Below are 17983 nucleotides of genomic sequence, written 5' to 3' on the forward strand. Positions count from 1 at the left end.
AACCCGTCGCCCCTGTTTGACATCGTCGGACAGGCGAGACGGCCTTCGCTGCTGTCTGTGGGTGCGGTCTACTGGTTTCAAGAACAGCGCATATCGCTAGGTTCAAATTTCACACTGAGATTCGAATATGTTTGCGATAAACACATAAAAGTTGACGACTTTGGCCGTCGCTATTGCCACGAGCGTAACAGCATTTTGGGAGAACTGCCGAGACGTGCGCAGTGTGCGCGCGTAGTGCGATACTGCGGTTGGCGTATGAATGTGCGTGTATGTATATGTGTCTACATATATACATATGTATATATATATATATATATATATATATATATATATATATATATGTATATATATATACATATGATAAAAGCGGTGCACATATATGACACTGTATATGTGATACCTGAATAACCGTGATCTGAAACGCTATAAAATAGCTACGTGCGCGCACGCACATGCGCCTACGCGCACGTGGGAGAGCTTGTACCGGCTACGGGTCAAAATGCAGGAAATTCAGGGCTGAAAATCGGCCTTGTGCTTACGATGGGATGTGAAATGATTTGTACTTCTTAAGTATTGTCACCACCAACATTCATTCATTTCACCGATATTCACATTGAGTACAATAGAGATGGTTCGTGTGATGCGAAGGTGTGAAAAGGTCGATAATCGCTAGAGATATAATCAGTTGAAGTGAAGTGCTATGATTTGGAAGGGCAAGCAGGGCAACTACTTGTGAATCTCCCTGTATTGTAGTGAGGAGCAAATACTTGATGTGATGCAGCTATGAGTAATGCTTAATGCCTGGTAGTATTTGCCTTCTCTGCCAGGATTAGTTACCTTTCAAAAACTTGAAGGCATGGGGAATAAGTTGCACAGTATGCATTCTTTAAAAAACTTCCATCCTAGCTGCACTTTTCTAGCAATCAGATATGATCAAGTATCACATGATAGGGTGCTGTTATAAAATTGTTTCAAATCAAGTTGTGCCAAATAGAAGTGGAGTATTTGTTTTAATTTTCTGTAGGCTAGGAATATATTTGTGAATGTTTTTATGCTTAAAATATATTCAAAACATGCCTGCAATCACCCCTGTTATGAAACCAGTGTTGCTTTCAGGGATACAGGCAGTATGGGCTCATGTCTTAAAAATTGCATTATGCCATGCCTTGCAGGGCTTTATCTGATAATTGTCATTGAGCACAATTATATAGAATGATTGTGCTGAATGAGTGAAATGGTAATAAACAAATATATCATTTTGTTCCCAGATTAGCAGCAAGATGCCAGGAAAGATTGATGCTGTTGGTTTTCTGATAAAATCCATGGGTAAGTCAGCAGTATTTCATTGTAGACAATCATTCCATCATGACATGTATTACATAAAAGTTGGTTTGCAAGATGCTAAAATATAAATGCAGGATATTATACCTGGGATATTGCAACACAACATGACAGTTTTTATCTGATCAGTTCCTTGCTCTTGTATATTAGTGATTTGATTTTTATGTTGATTAAATATTTTGTGATTTTGAAATGCCCAATGTGATCTGACATTGTTATGTAGTCAAGCATGAAGCCTGCAACTCTGGTTTGAGCATTACAGCATCCTCATGTTTTTTTCTTATATCTGGCTTGAAAGTTTTTTACACCATGAAACCATTCAACAAGGCAGAGTTACTTTTCCTGCCTGATATGACAAGAAAGTTGGGCAAGGTTTCCAACCTCCCACTTAGTGATGTGGTCTATCTGGGGCATACCAGATATCTTAGGCAGACCATGGTGTTGCATCATGACTTGCAATTCTGTGATATCCAGTTTGCCCCCCCCCCCCTCGACTGGCCATGGACTGCTCGGACCCAGCCGGCTGGCCAAGTTGGGTGTCTGACCGTGTGGGGATGTTGGCGGCAGTGGAGCGTGACCCAAGCAAGCGACGTGTCAAGCCCAGCCAGCAAGCGCTGCAGGAGTTTGAGGGACTCGAGCTCGAGGACAGCTCTGATGACAGCGACTACAAGGTCGATGAGAAGGTCAGTTGCTCCAGTTTTTAAGGACTAAATCAGATGTTTTTGAGTGGATAGATGAGATCTTGCCCCAAGTAATGTTTGTTGTGTGATCCATTGCCCCTACCATCTGTTAGTGCAATTTCAGTTCAATGGCAAAATTGGATGGCCAAAGTCTGACGTGCCACAATGCTTGGAATGGTCCGTGCTGCCCTCTGACGCCGCCCTGGCCGTAAGCGCGACCACTGCCACCGGCCGTAGGCCATGCCTTTCAAGGGCAATCGCCTTACTGTAAAGTTGCAGACGGTTCCAAGTGGTTATAGTTACCCGTTCTGGATCAACAGATCCAGGTAGATTTCACAATCCGACTGGAGTTTCAGGCAACTTTCATTGTCATCACTGCCATCAGGATATGATGGTGTGAATAAGCTGAACAGTATGATGCATTGATAAGAATCTTACGATCAGACATGTGCCTGGCCGGATCCAGCTCGATTACGGGATCAGGAGCCCCTTTTAAGGATAAGGTGCACGTCAAGTTGAAATATGATGGTAGGTTTTATTTAAATTATTTTGTATAATATTACAACCAGGCATGGGGAGGAAGACACATTTTTGGCTTCGAAGCCGAATCCGAAGCTATCGCATTGACGAAAGGCTGAAGACGGTGCCTTGGAAGTTTGGAATGGTGGAGCTGAAGGCGAAGCTAGTGGCTCCGCATTTTTTAAACGAGAAACCGAGTCCAAAGCGAGTGACTTCGAACTTGGCACTCGCGAAACCAGAGCCGAGGCCAGCGGTTCGAACTTATGGACGACACGAGGTGTTGGCATTACGTATTGAAGATTTGTCAGACCATCGTCCTCGTCCTGTGTGTACGTGCGCAGCGTTGCCCGCAGCTCTCCAGCCGTGGTTAGGTCTTAGCTGTTCCTGAGAATTCCCGGCTGGTTTTTTACTTTCATCCATGTATGCGCGGCAACCTCGGGGAGTTGTATGCTGTAAACGAGTGACAGGACTGGCAGGGCTGATTATGTTAAGTTAAGTTGCAAGTGCAATAAAAAAATACGTAATGAAGAAGTGGAAGCTGCTGTTGAAGATCGCATGAACCTAAAGCCATAATAAAGAATTCGAGCCCGGAGTCCAAGTGGAAACTGGTTTTTAAAAGAAATGACTCAAAGCCGAACGGGAAGCCTATTGCATGGAAACTCAGCGGCATTGCGAAGCCATCGCTGACTTCGTCCCCATGCTGGATTACAGAGGAATTAGCCGCGCAAGACATGGGCATGAACCGACTCAGATGCCTGTCGTTTACATGCCCATACAATAGTTTGCGTATCTTCTGACAAATACAACGCCGGGCGAAAGGCCGCGTTTCCCAAAGGATGTGTGGATCTCTTCTGATGCATATTTTGTACCTTACTGACACTGACTTTCTCGTTTCTTGCAGGAAGATGACGATGAAGATGATGTGGATTCGAATTTCAGCGGAGATGATAATGATGAAGATAAGAATAACGATGACAGCGGGTCCGACGATAGCAGCAATGAAGGTATGTCAGTTGCTAACTCATTGCTGGGGTTTCGCATGAGCGGTCAGCGACTTAATAAATCGCGCTGGCTTGCACGATGAGTAGCCTTTAGACCTGGTCCCCAGTGCTTGGACGATTTATTGACATTTTGAAATCATGGTTCCGCTGCCAATCGTACAAACCTGACCCTGTGGCTCCGTGATTTAAATACACCACTCCATAATTCAGATCCACTATTCTCCATCGCGCGCTCATGGGTTATACTGTGTAAGCTATATTTTTCTACAGTTGTCTATCGTTGTCTATTGTGATTGTGTAGTATCACTAAGCATGCACAAGACGTTGGTAGAAATAAGTGTTCGACGAATCATTGCACCCGCTGATTGTCATTCAGAGAGTTTGCCTGGCGATCGGTAAGCGGCCGGTGTCAGGTCAGTCGGTATGCAGGCGTGCCGCGCCAGAGCGGCGTGCGCGGTGTCCGTGTCCCGATCGCCAGCGCTGACACGGCCGGCCGCCGGCAGCTGACGCCGAGCAGGACGCCGAGGTGACCGTGTCCGAGCTGCTCACCCGCGCCGGGCAGAGCGGTCCCGGCGCCGGCGCCGGCCAGGTCAGTGGTCCCGCCGCGCTCTGTCGCCTGGGGTCGGCTCGAACCGGCCGGGGTCAGCAGGCACTGCTGGCTGGTGCCATGACCTGCCTTGTGCACACTCGGACCCGCGGTCTGGTCCTTCGCCATACATTTCAGACGTCGGAAGCCCATGATCATGACATGTGGCCTGTATTTCATGCACAAGTGGGCGGCAATAGGTGTGGGAGCCTTTCTCTGGATCGACGTCTGTAAGCTTGGCTTCCATCACGCTGTATTTTCGCTAGCATGTGCTCCTACCAATGTATGGTGACAATTGTGTTGACAGATACGTGCGTTGACATTAAATCTCTGCTTGATTAGTGATGGTTCGCACAAGATGTTGTGACCTCGAGGCACTTTCCGTCATGAGACTGCCGCGCGACTTGTGTATGCGGTCCCAAAGAGCACTTTTGTCACCAACTGCCTAAAATGTGATCAGGCCCGCAAAACAAGGATAACCGATTGAAAACCCATTGCAAGTCTAGCTGGTGTTTCTCGGAACGCACAGAGGGTTGGTAACGCCCTCGTACACATCGCCAGGCTGTGAAGCGGATCAAGATCTGTTCCATCTGCCTGGGAGATCGCAGCTCGGACCAGAACGAGATCGTCGAGTGTGACGGGTGCCACGTCACCGTGCACGAGGGTGAGTGACCTGTGCTGTGACCCCGGGCCCGGCCACGGCCTGGGCGTGGTGAGGGGCCTACACGAGTGTAGCCCCCGCTGACCCTGGTCACGAGGGTGAGTGGCCTGCGATGTGACCCCGTGTCTGGCCCCGGCCGTGGCGTGATGAGGGGCCCGCACGAGTGTGGTCCCCACTGACCCTGGTCACGAGGGTGAGTGACCTGCTGTGTGACCCCGGGCCCGGTCCTTGGCCGTGGTAAGGGGCCTGCACGAGTGTGGCTCCCCCCGACCCTGGTCACACGTTGATCGCCTGAGGTTGTCGCCGCGTCTCAAGGCTGCTGTTTCGCGCTCCACCCCGTCCCAGTCCCAGATACTGCTGCCGCCTACAGGATGTCGCCTGTACTATGGATAGGTGTCGCCTGCATGCCTCTGTTCATACAGCTGCCGACGTCCGGGCTACATGCAGTGGTCCTTACCTCGAGCATGTGTGGAAAGCCGTTTACCTTGTATTGAACGGTCATTTCGCTGGTAGGATGCCGAACTCTGTTAGGCATCTGTGCTTTGTTCGGTGACAACAAGGTTCGCATACGGGCATAACTTCTGCAAATAGTGTCCTCCTGTATCCTTCATACTGTCCCTTGTTTGCCTTCTGTTTGCCGAGCGTGGATGCTCGCGCCGCTTTGAGCTGTGGTGTTGCCTATTTGCGCGCTGTGCTCCCAGACTAACGGCGTCGGTAAAAGTCACAGTGTCTCCGCCGGTCCCGTTTGAGCCTGTACATTCGCTGTGTGCCTCCAGGCTGTAACGGGGTCAGTGAGAGTCACAGCGTCTCCGCCGGTCCCGTTCGAGCCCGTACACCCGCTGTGTGCCCCCAGGCTGTAACGGGGTCAGTGAGAGTCACAGCGTCTCCGCCGGTCCCGTTTGAGCCTGTACACCCGCTGTGTGCCCCCAGGCTGCAACGGGGTCAGTGAGAGTCACAGCGTCTCGAGCTCAGCATCATCGGATCCGACCGAGCCGTGGTTCTGCGACGCGTGTCGCGCCGGCGCCACGCGCTTCGAGTGTGACCTCTGTCCCAACACAGGTCAGTTGTAAGCGTGGCCGTGCCACAACACGGGTGTCAGCGTTGGTGGTGGTCTGAGGTTCGACCTCTGCCCCAAGACAGGTTACGCTTGGCGTGACCTCTGCCCCAACACGTGTAGCTGTCGTCGCTATTCTTGTCTTGCATGTGATCTTCCTAATTTTTTGAGCGGAGCATTTTAAGGTAGCACACGATCACAAGAAAACGGGGACCTGAGGTTAATCAGAGCACATTTTGTGTGACCCTGCGGTGACTCCTACTGGTCTTTCTGTCATGCCGAGGTAATGGGTGTTTGCCGACAGTTTTAGGCCGCCGTGACAAACAACCTACATTCGGTTAGATTCGACTACATTATAAGTTTGCCCCACATGCACGTCGCGAGTATGTCATGCCTGCCCGCGGGGCCCTGTCGGCCGGTGGGGGCCGCCACGCCGCCGGTGCCGGCGCGTCTCCAGCGCTGGCCGGGCCCTCTGCGTCAGTGGCGGCACGCGCCTCTGTCCCCACCGCAGGCGGCCTGCTGAAGGAGACGGACACGGGCCGCTGGGTGCACCTGGTGTGCGCGCTGTACGTGCCGGGCGTGGCGTTCGGCGACGTGGACCGGCTGACGTCCGTCACGCTGTTCGAGATCCCGTACACGCGCTGGGGTGGCAAGGCCTGCTCCGTCTGCGAGGACACCAGCCTCTCGCGCACCGGCGTCACCATCCAGTGCGACGCCGGCATGTGCAAGGCCGCCTTCCACGTCACCTGGTGAGCCGGGCCGGCGCGCAGCCGGCCAGCTGGGCCGGGCGGCCGGCTCTGCCCCGGATGTGCTTCGATTCCCCGCCGTGGTCGGCGTACAAGATCCAAATTGCTTTGTGATAGGCGCTCCTATAACTGTTGAAGCGTGGAAGTGTATGATATACTCGTTTTTGGCACGTGCATTGCAAGCTTCTTATCAAGTTTATTTTGGAACTTGCTTCCACCAAGTGAATTTAATTGAAGGTGAATATGAATCAGGCGTGATGGGATAATTGCGATAATTAGTCATCAACGCCACATCTGGCATGTGTGTGCGATGTATACGGTCAGTACCCCTCACACCGCCGGTGCTCAGCCCTCTCCCCGGACACGGCCCCCGCTCCGGACACGACCACTGCCCCGGACACGGCCCCCGTCCCGGACACAGCCCCCGCCCCGGACACGGCCCCCGCTCTGGACACGGCCTCCGCTCTGGACACGGCCCCCGTTCTGGACACGGCCCCCGCCTCGGACACGGCCTCCGCTCTGGACACGGCCCCCGCTCTGGACACGGCCCCCGCTCCGGACACGGCCCCCGCCTCGGATGCGGCGATCGGTCCGGTGACGGCTGGCTCACTGCGCTCGCCGACAGCGCCCAGCGCAATGGCCTACTCCAGGAGCCCCGCATCGACGAGGAGGCGGCCGACCCGTACTTCGCCCACTGCAAACTGCACACGGACAAGGCGCAGATCAGGTACGACCGATGGACGGCGGGCTCTGGGCCCGCTGCTGACATAGGATGGTCGCAGGAGTGTTGGCTCAGCTGCCATCTGGCGCGGTGCCAGGGGTGGACGGAGGGTTATGTAAGCCAGACATGTGGTTAAATGCTGGTTGTGAACTCTCAGAAGATTCAAATCTGGTAGATCATACATGTTTTCCGTGCTCTATCACTTTCCTGTTGTCTTCTATTGTCCATTTTCTTACATGTTCCGTCTTTCTTTTATCTTCTTGCATCTGCATCATTTATCTTCCTGCACTGTTTCGTTGTGGTGTGTTTGACGTCTTGCCTCCGTGCTGTGCGTTGCCTGAGGCTCAAGCTCGGGCCGTGCGGCAGGGAGCGCAAAAGGAACTATCTGGCGATGCGCCTGTACCAGCGCCAGGAGCACCCGGACAAGATGGAGCCGGCGCGGCTGCGGCGCAAGCTCGGCCGGCTCCAGCTCAAGTACCGCACACAGCGCGAGACGCGCAAGGTCAAATGGAGTGAGTCACCTCGCACCAAATGGCAAAACCACAGAAAACACGGGACGATGCCATCCAGTCTGCTGTCCCATGGTCGCGTTTCACGTTACATTGTGCAGATCCTGCCTAATCATCGCGCATCAGTACAATGAGGCTGCGGTATTGTACATTAAACCAATAGAAACATCGTCAGATGTCTGGGGTGGCACGTCCGAAGACATACTGCACTCTACGTGTGACCTGTCAGTAGGCCGCCGCCATCACGGCCGGGCGGCCGGGCCGCGGTCGGCTCGGCCGATGGGCTGAGTCCGCGACGCCGGACCGCCGGGCCGCCGCCGGTCCGCCGCTCGACGTCCGCCGCCTGTGCCCCGCCAGCGCCGACCATGAAGCTGGCGCGCCCGATCACGAGCAGCCCGTACCTGCTGCGCTGCCTGCAGCGGCGGGCGGCGCTCATGGGCGTGGACCTGGACCAGGGCCAGCACGCGGCCGGCCAGCTCACCGACGTCAGCAAGAAGTGGCACCTGCCGCCGGCCTTCAGGTCAGATGGAGACCAGCAGCGCCGGCCGGCCGGCCGCACGCGCCGCCGCCACGACCGCGGCCGGTGCATGACTCAGATGCGTCCGTTTGGCCCCATCACAGGTCCTATGTAGCGTCTCGCTCTGCTGCTGCCTGCGAGGCGTGGCCATTATGCCAGTTGGTACATCGGATGGCTGGGTTTTCGCAGCGTCGGTTTTGAGGGGTATGCTCCTCGCATTCGATGGTCTGCCTCGACGGGAAAAGATGCCCCGTGCCCTGTGTTTGCCCTCTGGAGGCGAACATCGCCAGACCCCGCCGTAAACCCGTCTTATCGCCACGTGACGCCAGCTCTGTTATGCTGCAACGTACGAACTGCTTACACCATCAGCGTCGCCATTTCACGCCGACTGTAGCTGGAACGCGGAAACAGCCAACTGTCCGTCACGAGGCCACGCGCGACGTTAGCAGTGCGGAGTTCCCCGGACTGTGACTGCCCCGTGCTGAGCGAGCGCTGCGTCGGTGCCGGCTGAACTGGCGGTGTGTTGGCAGCGTGGAGTTTATCAGCTACTTCCTGGACCGCGGCCAGAGGATGGCCGCCATGACTCGCTCGCTGAAGGAGCTGATGACCGAGAAGGCCACCCTGCAGGAGCAGGAGAATCTGCTGCGCTCGCAGTACGCGGAGGTGAGGCTCTGCATGTGTCCGGGCCTCCGGCAGCTTGACTGCGTTGACAGTATGCTGAGGTGAGGCTCTGCGTGTGTCCGGGCCTTCGGCAGCTCGAGCTGCGCTCGCAGTACGCCAAGGTGAGGCTCTGCGTGTGTCCGGGCCTCCGGCAGCTTGACTGCGCTGGCAGTACGCTGAGGTGAGGCTCTGCGTGTGTCCGGGCCTTCGGCAGCTCGAGCTGCGCTCGCAGTACGCCAAGGTGAGGCTCTGCGTGTGTCCGGGCCTCCGGCAGCTCGAGCTGCGCTCGCAGTACGCCGAGGTGAGGCTCTGCGTGTGTCCGGGCCTTCGGCAGCTCGAGCTGCGCTCGCAGTACGCCAAGGTGAGGCTCTGCGTGTGTCCGGGCCTCCGGCAGCTCGAGCTGCGCTCGCAGTACGCCGAGGTGAGGCTCTGCGTGTGTCCGGGCCTCCGGCACCTCAAGCTGCTCTCGCAGTACGCCGAGGTGAGGTTCTGCATGTGTCCGGGCCTCACGACAGCAGGCACAGCTGCTTTATTTGAAAGCCCTGGGTGATCATTTTTTCCAGCAGGTCCCTGGTCAGGTCGGACAATAGAGAAAATGGCACTCAGGTTGATATGTAGGTGGATAACCAGACATCTCGAACGATTTGGCATAGCCACTTACTCGTGAGGCTTCTATTGACCCGCACGCGCAGCAAACAGCGCCCGATATGTGATCCACATGGCGCCAATGCTAGCGTAAATTTACGTCGCACTTCCCGAACGATATCCCTTTTTGTTACTTCAGGCTTGTCGCAGAGGTTCGTAGTTGGAGGCACATTCTGCCATTCAAGTTTTCGTGAAATCAAAGTTGTATAGGACATCGTGCAGGTGCTGCGCTCATGGGTGGGACGCAGCAGTTCGTGCAGTGTGTGCAGGCGAAGTTCATATGTAGGCGTGCTGCGGCCAGCGCGCGGTCTGTGGGACCTGTGCGCGCCTCCCAGTCAGCACCCTGCCGTCCTTGTGACACCCTCAGATGGAGTCGTCGCTGTCGACGCTGCGTCAGGCCGGGGACGAGATGCGCGCCGTGGGCCTGCGCCTGCACCGCCAGCTGGCCGGCCTCAGCGGCGGCAAGCTGAAGCTGCCACCGGCGCTGCTGCCGCCGCGGCTCCGCAAGGTGTCCGGCCGCGGCGCCGTGCACCGGCTCTCACCGGCCAAACCGGCCCTGCACGGTACGTCCCACGCTCGGCCGAACCGGCCCTGCACGGTACGTCCCACGCTCGGAGCCGGCCCTGCACAGTACGTCCCACGCTCGGCCGAACTGGCCCTCCACGGTACGTCCCACGCTCGGCCGAACCGGCCCTGCACGGTACGTCCCACGCTCGTCAGAACCGGAGCTTGCGGCACACCAGGACCTATTGCACCGCCGCAAGGTTCGTGTTTGGCACACAGCGAGTGTGGTGGCGCTGGGCGGGCGCCACCGCGCCAGTGCTGATGGCGGCCGCCGTGTCCGGCAGGCGGCAGCGCGCGGCTGACGCTGCACGAGTGCATCGAGTGCGGCGCCAGCAGCGGCCAACACCTGCTGGTGCTGTGCGACACGTGCCACCATCACTACCACCTGGGATGCCTGGAGCCGCCGCTGACGCGTATGCCGCGCAAGTCGAAGACGGCCGGCTGGGAGTGCTGGCGCTGCGCGGCGGCCGGCTCTCGCGCGCCCAGTCCGCAGCCGGCCGACCCGGCCCAGCCGCGCCGCCTGCGCAAGCCGGCCGCCGGCCGACCGGTGGGTGGCCGGGTCACGGCGCCGCTACAGCAGCGCTGCCCCGGTGTAACGCTGCGGTGGAGTGGTGGGAATGGTGCGAGCTGTCGTATTTTAGAGCCATGGCTCAGGGAATGGTTTATGTTTCGTTTTATACGCCTGGTTGACTGTCCTTGGCATTTGGTCTGTTGCCAGAACCAAGTACTACATGCTTTGGGTTGAGTGTTATCTTACATTTTGGCATACCCCTCCCTGGCTCTACGCGACACGGCGCGGGCCAGCCCTGCATCACCCGTCGAGCCGTCCTACCACAGTCCGCCGCAGACCGCTGACCGGAAGGACGCTCCTCTCGTGACCCTCTGACCGAGACGGCACTCCTCCCGTGACCCTCTGACCGGACCGGCACGTCTCCCGCCACTCTTTGACCTGAACGGCACGTCTCCCATGACCCTCTGACCGGTGCGGCACTCCTCATGTGACCCTCTGACGGGAACGGCACGTCTCCCATGACCCTCTGACCGGTGCGGCACTCCTGTGACCCTCTGACGGGAACGGCACGTCTCTCGTGGCCCTCTGACGGAACGGCACGTCTCCCGTGACCATCTGACCTGAACGACACGTCTCCCATGACCCTCTGACTGGTGCGGCACTCCTCCTGTGACCCTCTGACGGGAATGGCACGTCTCCCGGGACCCTCTGACCGGAACGGCACGTCTCCCGTGACCCTCTGACCGGAGCGCCGCCCGTCGCCAGGCGCCGGTGAAGCAGGAGCAGGTGGCGCCGGCGCCGGTCGCTCGAGGCCGCGGCCGCCGCCGGCCGCAGCCGCCGCAGCGTCGCTCCGTCTACCAGCGCAAGGACATCAAGCACCCGGGTGTCGGCCGGGGCAACGCGCCCAGGACCAAAGCGCAAGTTGGAGAAGGCGCAGGCCGCCGAACCGCCCGCTCTGCAGGTGGGCCAGATGTGTTCCTCCTCTGTATAGGTGATCAAGTATGCTTGATCGAATGGAAGGGGAAAGATGGACGAAGCTTTCCAACAGCATTGGCGTTATACTATGTGGTAGCTATTGCGTTTTACCGTGTGAGATTGGTAAGTAGCTGCTGTGTCAAACTCGTTCTCATACATTTTCATTTTTTAGGATGTGACTGAAGTCTAACCGGATTTAGACTCAACATACGCTTGGGGATCAAGCCCTGCGCTTATGATCTTCTGACTTCTGGCCCGTTTTTTATTTCGATCCTTTAATCAACCTTTTGTTTTGAAAAAGCTTCCCACGTAGGGTTGGTTCTCGGCTCCGTCTTGCAATTCACGTACCAAAATAGTTTCGAAAGATGTTTTGTCATTTTAAGCTTCTAAATGCCGGTAAGGCTGCCGCTGGACCTGGCCTAACCTCGATCGTTGGCTGGACCCGTTGCTGGGACCGGCTTGACCTCATCCGGTCCCGGCTCACCCGCAGACGTGCGGGTGGGCCGGGGCCGGGCCTCTGTGCGTCAGACGACACTTTTATTACGCAGCGCTCAAAACCACACGGGGCGGGCGGACATGCCGGCGCTCAGTGCCGTGCGGCCGCCTTCCCCGGTGTCAGCAGTCTGCCCCGGCGCCGGTGTCAGGCCCCCTGGAGCCGGCGAGCCGATCCTGGGGCCGCGATGGCTGTCGTACGCAGACGCCTCGACGAAGTTAGGGGGTTGGGTGGAGGGTAGGCAGTGCGGCTTCATAACTAATTGCGGAAACCAGTGCTTGACCGTCCCCTGCGCGTTTGGAAATAACCACGTGGTTACTTCCGCGTCCCTCCTCCCTTGCAGACTAGCGCACGCGGTGGTGGTAAAGAGAGTGTAAAAGACGACGACCTCATCATGTCCAAGTTCCTCACGCAGGTAAATCGATGTTGTGCTTGTCGCTCAAACGGGTCGCGTGCCACATTTCGTGTGGTTTCCGCAGCTTGGGAAGTCGCGTGCCTGAATCGCACCAGCGCCGCCGCTGACGACCGGCTGGGCCCGCAGACGGAGACGCCCTGCTCGTCCGTCGTCGTCATCGAGAAGCTGGACGAGACGATGGTGAAGCGGGAGCAACGCAGCCCGTCTCCGAAGCGGCGCCGGCCGGACACGGAGCCGGCCTGCCGGGGCCGCCGCCGCGCCGCTCCAGGTGACGCTGCCCGCCGCGCCCGCCGACCGGCCGCCGACGCTGTCGCCGGCCCGCGCGCGACGCTACGGCAGCATCGACACGACCATCGACGCCATCCTGGAGCAGGTGGGCGCCGACCCGGCCGGCGGGCCGCCCACGCCGCCGCCCTACGTGCACGGTCGGCGCGGTCGGCCGCCGCTGCTCGAGCCGCTGAAGGAGCATCGGCGGCGGCCGCGGGTCGGCCGGTCGCCGGGCTCACCCACCCGGCAGAAGGGGCCGGGAGTGCTCGCCCGCCCCCAGGGCCCGGGCGTGCGCGGCCGCGGCCGTGGCCGTGGCCGCCCTCTCAGTGTGGGCCGTGGCCGCGCGGTCGGCCGCGGCCGCATCAGTCGGGCCGACGGCGCCGCGCTCAGGCAGTTCCTGGCGCAGCGGCGCGCCGAGAAGCGCTCAGCAGCGGCGGCGGTCGGGGCCGCGCCGCCGCAGCCGCAGCCGCAGCCTGCCGGAGACGCGGACGCTGCCGAGGCCGGTCCGTCCGCTCCTGCCGCCGGAACCGGCGCGGCTGCTCCTCCGGCTGAGGCCGATCTGGCTGCTCCTCCCGCCGGGTCGGGTCCGGTGGCTCCTCCCGCCAGAGCCAGCGCCTCTGCGCCGCCCGCCGTCAAGGGGAAGGGCAGGCGCGGCCGGCCTCCCGGCCGAAAAACGCAAAAGGCGACCGCGGCTGGCGTTCCGTCCGCCGACGGTGCGGCCGGCCCCCCACAGAAGAAGAAGCCGCGGCGGCAGCAGCGCTCGAAGGCGAAGGTGCGGGCGGCCGAGCTGCTACTGACGCAGCTGGACGGGGACGGCGAGCCGGGCTCGGCCGCCGCCGCCGCCGGCGGCGGCGCTGACGAGCCGGCTTCAGAACCGGGCCCGCCGGCGCCGACCCGGCCGGCTCGCCAGCGGCGCACCAAGGCCGAGATGACGCTGTATCGTGAGCAGGTGCTGGCGCTGAAGCAGGCGCGCGAGCGGCACCACCAGCAGCGCCAGAAGCTGCTGCGCCGTCGCCGCCGCCAGGACGAGGGCCGCGAGCACGTGGTTGAGATGATGACGCCCATGAAGATGAAGGTGGGTGGCGGAACTCACGGAGCATGTGTGGAGAAGTGTTAAGCATTGGGTCGGTTGTGTTGTGGATTGTTTGTGGTAATTGCTGCATGGGACTGGTTTTGTGCGCCATGATTGGGTACTCATTGAGTCTGTTCATTATAAATTTTGGGTTGCAACCGAAGTAGGAATGTCTTTTCGGCCTCTTTAGTATGTAGGTTTAAGAACTATGACAAGCCTTAAATGAAGAACCACTTTTTCATGGCTGCGGCTATCTGTATACCAAGCGTAATATTTTGCACTATATGACGAACACAAATTCATCAGCCTACAAATTGTGAACTGTGTGAACAAGTGTGAACAATAAGTGAACTGTGACTATGTAATCACTTGACCGTGACATTGGCCATATATGACTTGCTATGTGCAGGATTGAACAGCGTTTTAGGCATTTCAGAAGCTAGCTTTGAATCGTTGATGTTACCCAGCATTGTCTATGCTTCCTGCATTGCTTGTTCGTCGTGTCATCCCCGGAAGCCACCGTTTTCCTGTTACCATGCGTAGGTATATGATCCAGTTCGCGCGACACTGACCCTCCTGCCCCATCCGCCCGTCCCCGACACTGATCGGTGTTGGCGTGCGCGCCGTCGACACAGATTCGCCCAGTGACGTCAGACGCAGCGTCTGCACCGGCGCCGACCGGGTCTGCCGCCGCCGCCGTCGCTGCCGCCGGGCCGTCGTCCGTCGGCGGCCGGCGGCAGGAGGCCTGCACCACACCCGCGCCCTGCTCCAACTGCGGCGGCCCAGGCGACGACAGGACCCTGGTCAGGTCAGTGACGGCGAGAAGACTGGCGGTCTGGGAAGGCCTTGCCCTGCTCCAGCTGGTGGAAGCTATTGATGGAATGGCAATGCGTAATTCAGTGGGAGTTCTCAGAAAGTATAACATACCCTGCACTGTGCTGCTGTTGCCAGATCTGATGGAAACTGGGTCAAGAAGAATTTGATCAAAATAGTTGAATGTTTTTTGCCATAATTTAAATCATTCAGATGTTCTGATCGACTATCATCGATGCCCACGTACTTGCTGCCGGTGTCTGTTGTGAGGCTGGCTGTGTACGGCCGGACGTCCTGTGCGGTCATGCCACCCCGGTCAGACGTCAGCGGGAAGGGGAGAAACGCATTTGAAAGCAATCAGAAATACTGTCCAGACAAGCGTGTGGGTCTGCGTGTCCTTATAGTATATCGTAAGCTCACCTGGTCGTCAACGATGCTGTACTGGAAAGTCATTCCATTATTGCTGGTACTTTGTTGTTCTGTTTTTATCTAAAAAAAAAGTCTGCAAAAGGCGTGCATACTACTGTCTGACACCATGGAAGGCGCAGTAGAATGCACCGATTACACACACACACACACACACACGCACGCACCACGCACGCACGCACGCAACGCACGCACGCACGCACGCACGCACGCAGAGAGAGAGAGAGAGAGAGAGAGAGAGAGAGAGAGAGAGAGAGAGAGAGAGAGAGAGAGAGAGAGAGAGAGAGAGAGAGAGAGAGAGAGAGAGAGAGAGAGAGAGAGAGAGAGAGAGAGAGAGAGAGAGAGAGAGAGAGAGAGAGAGAGAGAGAGAGAGAGAGAGAGAGAGAGAGAGAGAGATATATATATATATATATATATATATATATATATATATATATATAACGAAATCCCTCTGGGTATTGCGATAACACAGAAAAATAGATATGTCCATGACCATATTCACTTGTTTTGATGAGATGTTACTGGTGCATCACGATATGCGGCGCGGCCTGTACTGTGGATCTGCTCTGTAACAGACTGGCTCCGCTCCATACCCGGTCCGAGTATTCCCCAGCGTCGGGACCAGGCATTGTGTAATGCGTGTAAAGCCCCATTCGCCGCCGTAAAGCCGAGTCCGATCGTCACCACGTGCGGCGTGGTCAGCTGACACCGATGTGGGCCGCCGCAGGTGCGACGACTGTGCTCGGACCTACCACCTGAGCTGTCTAGTGCCGCCCGTCACCAAGTCACCGAAGCGACCCGGCTACGGCTGGCTGTGCGGCGACTGTGGCGCGGCCGCCCGGCGCGCCCGCGCCTCCGCCCCGGCTCCGACCCTGGAGAGGGCGGGCCCGCCCCAGGAGCAGGCGCCGCCACCGCCGACGACGCCGGCAGAGGAGGAAGAGGGGGAGAGGGCGGCCGAGCCACCGCCGACGGTCCGGCTGATTGAGGGCGCCCAGCCGGCGGATAAGGCTGGACCGGTAGAGACGGCCGAGCCAGCGCCAGCGGCGGCGGCCGATCCTGTGCCAGAGCCGGGGCCGGAGCCGGAGCCGGAGGCAGAGCCTGGGCGGGAGCCGGAGCCGGAGACAGTGTCGGTGCCGGAGCCGGAGTACAAGCCAGAGCCAGAGCCAGAGCGGGCGCCGAAGCCGGAGCCGGAGCCGGAGTCCTCCGGCAGAGTCGATACTGGCGGCGAGTGAGACAGCATGGGACTTGAGCGTGGCAGTGAGCTCGGGGAACCCTGATCGGCATTGGCGGCGGCGAGCAGGACAGAGCGGCCCGCGGAGGGGACGGAGCGGACCCGGCGACGGTGCGGATGTTCCGGCAGACGGACGGTGTAAGTGGCGCGGTTGTGCGTACCTCCGTCGTCCCTTGGCGCCGGCTGTTTGTGAACACACTGAGTCTGGTTGAATGTTTCGCGTCAATGACATCTCTTTTTTCGCACTTTGGCATGGTAATTGCCAAGCCAAGTACGAGTAAGAATTTGTCGTTTCCAAACATGCGCCTTATTTTGCCGAGTAGTGTGAATAGTGTTATTTTGCTCTCATTACCGAGTAGACGCGTTTTGTACAGTGTGGATGTCTTTTCTGTCATTTCTGTGAGGTGTCGCTGACTTTGACGTCAATACATGGAGAACTCCACCGGCATGTAAATGAGTCATCAGAACCTAACTCAGAGGGACACTGGCCATGTCAGATGCTTTATCGCTAGGCCGCGTTCAAAATGCCGCATTCTTGACCACGCCTAGACAACTGGTGTCGGATTCCGTAGCATACAATCCTTGTGGTTCAGCGTGATTCGTGGCGGATAGTGATGCCTTGCGGCGAGACCTGCCAGCGTTGGCCTGGCTGGCTTCCTCTACTGATGGCACGCGATCGCTGGTGTTTGACCAGCTCTCGTATTGCTGCCCTGAAGCAAAGTGCTATGTCGTTGTCAGACACGGCCTTCTCGCGCTGAGACACGGCAGCGGGCCTGGCCGCCGTCGCTGGGAGCGGCGGCCGACCGGTCCGCAGCCGGTCAGTGTCAGACACGGCCTTCTCGCGCTGAGACACGGCAGCGGGCCTGGCCGCCGTCGCTGGGAGCGGCGGCCGACCGGTCCGCAGCCGGCCAGTCTCAGACACGGCCTTCTCGCGCTGGGAGACGGCAGTGGGCCTGACCGCCGTCACTGGGGACGGCGGCCGACCGGTCCACAGCCGGCCGAGCTGTTTCGTCTGAACCCTGTCGGCGTCGACGGCCGACACCGGTGACGTCATAGAGGTGCAGGAGTGGAACCCTGGCGAGGAGCGACCCCTGCCCCCGTCCCGCCGACAGCTGCCAAGCGGGTAACGGTGCCGTCGCGCGGCCTGGTGTGCGGTGGCCGACTGGACCGGCTATCGCCAATCAGCACAACGGCACGTCAGCTGGTCACCACGTCGGGACTGGAGATTCATTACCGACTGTTGGTCCAATGGAAAATATTTTTCGACCGTTTACTGTTAAAAATTTGCTCTCTGGGCGACAGCAAAACCGATTTCCGACGTACGTTTGTAAGACATTGTGGAATTTCCGCCGCGTTTCTGGAGTGCACCGAAATCACGACATTGTTCGAACACGCCTCAAGTCCATTTTGGTCAAAAAACACTAATCCAAGATATAACTGAGCGATCGCACACCACAGGGCACTATCACCGGCTCTGCGATCGGGCCGGCGCCGGTTCCGTCCGCGGCGGCACCTGCGTCTCCAGTCTAGGCCGTCGGTCCTATTTATACCTGGCGCCCGGGCGCCGCCGCCACCG

At 58.3% G+C, this 17983-nt stretch overlaps 1 protein-coding gene across 1 annotated transcript; it reads left to right on the forward strand.

Moving 5' to 3' along the window:
• The first annotated feature begins 476 nt into the window (after positions 1-476).
• On the forward strand, positions 477-17937 carry LOC119111398 (PHD finger protein 14). The gene is made up of 23 exons (XM_037235211.1): positions 477-493; positions 1269-1326; positions 1909-2024; positions 3442-3544; positions 4045-4130; positions 4689-4791; positions 5719-5847; positions 6354-6591; positions 7214-7315; positions 7676-7821; positions 8176-8338; positions 8866-8998; positions 10008-10203; positions 10489-10653; positions 12181-12188; positions 12527-12598; positions 12725-12778; positions 13599-13694; positions 13890-13940; positions 14678-14745; positions 15904-16004; positions 17520-17603; positions 17933-17937. Exons 2-23 carry the CDS (start codon positions 1281-1283, stop codon positions 17935-17937), a joined length of 2265 nt encoding a protein of 754 aa, XP_037091106.1. The 5' UTR covers positions 477-493; positions 1269-1280.
• Positions 17938-17983: the final 46 nt, after the last annotated feature.

The sequence above is a fragment of the Pollicipes pollicipes genome, unplaced genomic scaffold, assembly GCF_011947565.3.
Source record: "Pollicipes pollicipes isolate AB1234 unplaced genomic scaffold, Ppol_2.1 Scaffold_7261;HRSCAF=8764_pilon_pilon_pilon, whole genome shotgun sequence".
Classification (NCBI taxonomy): domain Eukaryota; kingdom Metazoa; phylum Arthropoda; class Thecostraca; order Pollicipedomorpha; family Pollicipedidae; genus Pollicipes; species Pollicipes pollicipes.